Source organism: Pan troglodytes, chromosome 1 (assembly GCF_028858775.2).
Source record: "Pan troglodytes isolate AG18354 chromosome 1, NHGRI_mPanTro3-v2.0_pri, whole genome shotgun sequence".
Classification (NCBI taxonomy): domain Eukaryota; kingdom Metazoa; phylum Chordata; class Mammalia; order Primates; family Hominidae; genus Pan; species Pan troglodytes.
The window spans coordinates 217,918,942-217,924,941 of NC_072398.2; the positions used below are offsets into that span (position 1 = coordinate 217,918,942).

The 6,000-nt window shown below is 46.5% G+C and overlaps 1 protein-coding gene across 1 annotated transcript; it reads right to left on the bottom strand.

Moving 5' to 3' along the window:
- Nucleotides 1-1,495: 1,495 nt before the first annotated feature.
- LOC129143368 (PRAME family member 10-like) lies at nucleotides 1,496-4,429 on the bottom strand. The gene is made up of 3 exons (XM_054679507.1): nucleotides 4,143-4,429; nucleotides 3,168-3,746; nucleotides 1,496-2,054 (listed from the first exon to the last, which is right to left on the bottom strand). The coding sequence occupies exons 1-3, from the start codon at nucleotides 4,427-4,429 to the stop codon at nucleotides 1,496-1,498; spliced, it is 1,425 nt and encodes a 474-aa protein (XP_054535482.1).
- Nucleotides 4,430-6,000: the final 1,571 nt, after the last annotated feature.

Sequence of the window (6,000 nt, forward strand, 5' to 3'; positions counted from 1 at the left end):
ACTATCCACAATAGCCAAAATATGGAATCAAACAAAGTGTCCATCAACAGATGAATGGATCAAGAAAATGTGGTAAATACACACAATAGAATATCATTCAGCCATAAACATGAATGAAATCCTGTCATCTGCAACAACATGGATGGAACTGGAGGGCATTATGTTAAGTGAAGTAAGCCAGCTACAGAAGACAAACATGGCATCTTCTCACTCATATTTGGGAATTAAAAACCCGAAACTTAAAAATAGTAAAATGACTGTTATCAGAAGCTAGGAAGGGTACTGGGAAACGGATAATAAGAAGGGGATGGTTAATGGGAATAAAAACACAGATAGGAATAAGATCCAGGGCTCAGTAGCACAATAAGGCAAATCATGTTGACAATAGTTCATAGTAAATTTCTACATAATTAAAACAATGGAATTGGAATGTTGCTAACACAAAGAAATGATAAATTCTTGAGATGGTGGCTATCCCTGTTACCATGATTTGAACATTACACATCTTATGCTTATATCAGAATTTCAGGCCAGGTGCAGTGGCTCATGTCTACAATCTGAGCACTTTGGGAGGCTGAGGCGGATGGTTTGCCTGAAGTCAGGAGTTCAAGACCAGCCTGGTCAACATGGTGAAATCCCCCTTTCTACAAAAAATACAAAAATTAGCCAGGCATGGTGGCGGGTCCCTGTAGTTCCAGCTACTCAGGAGGCTGAGGCAGGAGAATTGCTTGAACCCAGGAGGCAGATTTCTAGAGACTTCTGATGTATAAATGTCTAAAACAGGTTGATCAATCATGGAAGACACCAGAAAGTTTCCATTCAGGTTCCATTTATTTTTGACATTTTTAAATAACCACCCTTGCGGTGGTAACTCCTGCATCACTCTAGAACTTCAGGTTCTATTTCTAAGTCTAAGACACAGGTCCCTGAAGGCCTCATTGATGCCAAGTCAGCATTTTTACCCAGTCCTGCCCCTGGCTGAGTCACCTTTGTTTTTCCACTCACAGTGAGCACGTGCCTCAAATACGTGGCTGTGTGCTTCCTTGAAGAAGCGGCTGACCGGGCCCTGCTGCTCACACCTGTAAACCTGGCACTGTGGAAGGCCAAGGTGGTCAGATCACTTGAGGTCAGGAGTTTGAGGTCAGCCTTCGCCAACATCGTGAAGCCCTGTCTCTACTAAAAATACAAAAATTAGCCGGGCGTGGGGGCATACACCCACAACACCAGCTACTTGGGAGGCTGAGGCAGGAGAATCACTTGAACCCAGGAGGTGGTGCTTGCAGTGAGCTGAGATTGTGCCACTGCACTTCATCCTGAGGGACACAGTGAGACTCTGTCTCAAAAAATAAAATAAAATAAAATAAAATAAAATAAAATAAAATAAAATAAAAAATATAAAAAATGAAATAAAATTTTAAAAAATGCACCCATGTACAATATTTTAGTTCCCAAGTGTCCAGAAGAAAGCTTATCCATCCCATGAACCAGGCCTTCCCTAGGAGCAAAGATGGAAGTCCACTTTCTCAGATGGCCATGAGCCACACGTAGGGCAAGGGACGGGACCGAAGAAGATCCTCTTGGGCTGCCTGACTTCCCTGAGTGTACGCATCAGCTCAGCCCGAATTGGGGTGAGGATCTCCCAGTTGACATGACCCTTGTAGTCAAGACTCTCCAGAGGGGCAGGATACAACTCCAGGCCTAACTTGCTCAGCCCACCTGTGTGACGCAGCAGGTCTTTCAGAGCATTCATGGAGGTCTCATTTCCATGAAAGTTGAAGGTGGTGAGCTGGGAACAGTGGCTCAGGGCAGGCAGGAGGACCCTGAGTTGGGGGTCCTGGATCCGACAGTCCTTTAAGACGAGGGTCTTGAGAGTAACAGCAACTTTCTCCAGCAGAACGCCAAGGGGCTCAAGATTGGTGGTCCACATTAGGATATGAATCAGACGCAGCTCCTTTAGCTGACTGAGGCTTGGGTACTGAGACAGACACTCCATGTCCCGATCAGTTAGGTAAGCATCACTGAATATAAAAGCACCCAAGGGGTTCTTGAGGTACCTGGGGACAGCAAGAAGTTAGTTATGGGCAATGGTGCCAGTTAGAGGAGGGGGGTGGGAAATCATCTCAACGGTAAACTTGAAGTGGGCATTGAGTAATTCTGCACCTTACTACCACACAGGTGTTATAGTAACTGCAATGGGGAAGCCTGTTTCACCCAAACACAAGTTTGTTCCCATCATCAGATGATGGTCTGCGTGCAAGGTGCTGCCTGATGAAGACCCAGATCATTCAGGGGCCACTCCATTTTAGGCTCAGTCCTTTCACCCTTGCCTGTGTGATTGGTACCACTCTCACACCTACTCCCTCACCCTCCATCCCAGAAGCATGCACTTCTGATATCAATTATCTTTCCTGGAGTTCAAAACAATGTTTTACAGACAGGGAATTAGAGCAGTTTGCTAAGCTGCTGAAGACAGAGCTGCTACTGTGAAATGCACAGGTTTGATGTACTTTCTCTTTTTTTTTTTTTTTTTGAGACAGTCTCACATTGTAACCTAGGCTGGAGTGTAGTGGCACCAACTCAGCTCACTGCAGCCTCCACTTCCCTTGCCTCAGTCTCCCAAGCAGCTGGGATTACAGGTGCCTGTCTGCATGCCCGGTGACTTTTTTTTGTATTTTTAGTAGAGACGGGGATTCACTGTGTTGGCCAGACTGGTCTCAAATTCCCGACCTCATGATCTCCCTGCCTTGGCCTCCCGAAGTGCTGGGATTACAGGCATGAGACACCACAACCGGCCACACCTTCCCTTCTTTCATACCATCCTCTGTATGAAGAATATGTTTTCATCATATTAACTTTATACACTGTTCCTCACAAGGAGTTCACAAATGCACCCTCCCTAGATCTGAACCCTCAACTAACCGGCTCCCTACACACCTCTCTCTGTGGCATCTACCCCAGGCCATCCCTCTGCCCTTATTTGACTGGTCTTGTGATACCCACTTCAGGATATAGAGCACTGAAGAGCATAATGAGTTGACATTCTAGCGTCCCATTCCCTGTGACATCACCGGTGGCTGGCACACAGTAGATGCCCATTAACATTTACTGTGAAAAAGAACATAAGTCTGTGGTATGGTCTGCAGAGAAAGCTCACCATCCTTTCTTACCTGAGCAGGTGCTCCAGGTGCTCTTTGATATTACTGATCTTTTTTATATAAAGCATCTGGGGGTAGTACAGGCAGAGGAATGGAGAGTCCAAGTCAGGAATGCACGGCCACTGGACGCTCACGTATAACTCACGCTCATAACTGAAGGCTAAAAAGAGTTCACGAAGATTGCTCATCTGGCTCAGGTAAGGGGCAAACTTTCCTGTTTTATTCAGAGAGGACTTTTTCCAGACTTCCAACTCCTGGATACTGTCTGGGTATATCCTTTCCAATAAATTGCAGAAACTTGAAGTGGGCATTGAGTAATTCTGCACCTTATTACAACACAGGTGCACTAGGCCTCTTCTGTAGTGGATCCACCCACAAAGGTAGCTCAGGCATTCATCCAGTGTACTTTCCTTTAGGCAGAGGTCTATGAACACCTTCAAGGGCTGGCGCTCTCCCATCCTTGGACAGTCCTCCACTGTCTGCCTCTTACTCATGACCTCTGGGGAGCAGGAGAGGACCTTGGCTCCAGACCATATGGTCCAGAAATTCTCATCAACATCCCGCAAATCCAGCACTTGAAGTTTCCACCTCCTGTGAGTAACATAGGGGAAAAGCTCAGAATGTAGGAAAGGACCGACCCTTGACCTGAACTTTCACTCCACATCCAGGACATCAGTCAGCTGCTCCTGTCCTCAGTGCTCCTCCTTCTGTCTCTTCTCCATCCTGTTCTCCCTTGGATTCTGCCTGGTACCCACTTCTAGTACCTTTACTTTCTGCTGGGAGGAAGCAGGCTCCTGTTTCCTCAGTGGACCCTGTATGGTGAGCAGACCTTTCCCAGAGGATCTGGGCAAAGGCCAACGCCTCTCATGGGCACCGTCAGAAGGCTCTGAGCCACCCTAGCTCCCCAACCCCACCACTCCTCCTGAGCCAGCTGTCCCTTCCCTGGATGCCTGGACCCTTCCTCGCAAGCCACCTGAGTCACCTCACCTGGGGCGAACCTTCTGGGCCACCAGTGTATCAAGTCCCCTCAGGACAGCTTGCAAGGTCTCCAGATGAGGTGTCTTCATCAGGGATCCCAGAGGGAGGCAGAGGAAGGGCCAGGCCTGCACCATCAACTTCAGGGCCTCAAAACGACTCATGCTGAAGGCCTCCATGAACATCAGAGGGAAGACCTCCCTGGGCAGCTCATCCAGGGTGAAGATGGTCAAGAACTGGTTCCTCAGCAGGCTCTGCCCTGCCAGCTCCAGGAGTCTGGATGGGGACTGGAGGCTCATTCTGAGAAATCTCCGAGGAAAAACTCTAGAGGACAATCTAGTGAAAAGGCAAGTTTCTCGGGCCAATCCCCAGCAACCCCCACTTCTCCTAGGGCCAAAGTCATTTCTCTAGCATGTGTGAAAGAGCCCTCAGTTTACTCCAATTCCATTCTGCAATAAGTGGCCACAGAGGCATAGTTCTGCCCTTCTGGTACCAAGAAGAGTGTGTCCCAACCTCTAAAGAGCAGGCAAGATCCCTCCTAGTCCATGAATTATTAGCCACTGTTGCAATAAACTCATAGCACTGGCAAATGTTACCGAGGATCTCTGAAGCTCGGATCTCATGCCCAGCTAATCTTTTATTTTTTGACTTTTTGTAAAGACAGTGGGTTTCACTATGTTGTCCAGGCTGGTCTTGAACTCCTAGACTCAAACATTCCACCCGCCTTGGCCTCCCAAAGTACTGGGATTACAGGCGTAATCCTCTTCCCGGCCTCATTATTGAAAATTTCAGCAAGAAGCTTTGAAAGCTATGTGACAGTGTTATGCATCATTCGCAAGACACAGATGTTTCCAGTACACACCTCTTACACATGTTCAAAATGAACCACTTTGGCTGTGCGCAGTGACTCACACCTGTAATCCCAGCACTTTGGGAAGCAGAGGCATTGGATCATCTGAGTTCAGGAGTTTGAGACCATCCTGGCCAACATGGTAAAACACTACCTCTACTAAAATTACAAAAATTAGCCAGGTGCAGTGGTCCTCACCTGTAGTCCAAGCTACTAGGGAGGCTGAGGCAGGAGGATCGCTTGAACCCAGGAGGTACAGGTTGCAGTTAGCTGAGATTATACCACTACAATCCAGCCTGGGAAATTGGCTAGATTCAAAAAAGAGAGAGAGAGAGAACTACATTGGATTAGACTTCTTAAGCTCCATCCAGTTAATCATGATTGGATTTTTGTCTTTCTTCCAGATTAACTATCAAATTAGATATTCATCCATGAAAGTGAAATATTTAGGGATATGGTGAAAGTCCAGGACTCATTCACTGATTTACTCCACAAACATGGAATTTTACTAATATGTGTCCTTTGTAGTTCTGAGTGTGAGATAGGGAAGAGTTGAATCTCTTCCTGACATTAGACAGAAAGAAAAAAATGTGAAAGTATCTTTGTTGAGAGATCCTTGGCCACATCAAATTTATCAAAATATTTCAGAGTTAAAACAGTTTTACAAAGATAGACATGACAGTCCCTAAGAAAACACAGTAGAAATCTTCATGAATCCAATGATCACCTGGGTGGTATAATTTAATTTTTTTCGTGTCGGGGGAGCTGAGTCTCACTTCATCACCCAGGCTGGAGTGCAGTGGTGCCATCTCGGCTCACTCTAACCTCTGCCTCCCAGGTTCAAGTGATCCTTATGCTCCAGCCTTCCATGTAGCTGGGATTACAGGCATGCACCTCCACACCCATGTCTCCGTTTGGGTGGAAGAGTTACAATGAGGATGTGATTGGTTTAAAATTAAGGTCAAAGATCCTCTTTGGTTAAGATTTTTTTTCTTTAATAGGGTCTCACAATGTTGCCCA

Bases quoted from the DNA above. Each gene is read 5' to 3' on its own strand.
- LOC129143368 (XM_054679507.1), bottom strand. From the start codon at position 4,429: ATGAGCCTCCAGTCCCCATCCAGACTCCTGGAGCTGGCAGGGCAGAGC. The intron at 3,747-4,142 runs GTGAGGTGACTC...TGTTACTCACAG, and splicing joins GCCCAGAAGGTTCGCCCCAG to GAGGTGGAAACTTCAAGTGC. The intron at 2,055-3,167 runs GTAAGAAAGGAT...TGCTGTCCCCAG, and splicing joins CACCTGGAGCACCTGCTCAG to GTACCTCAAGAACCCCTTGG.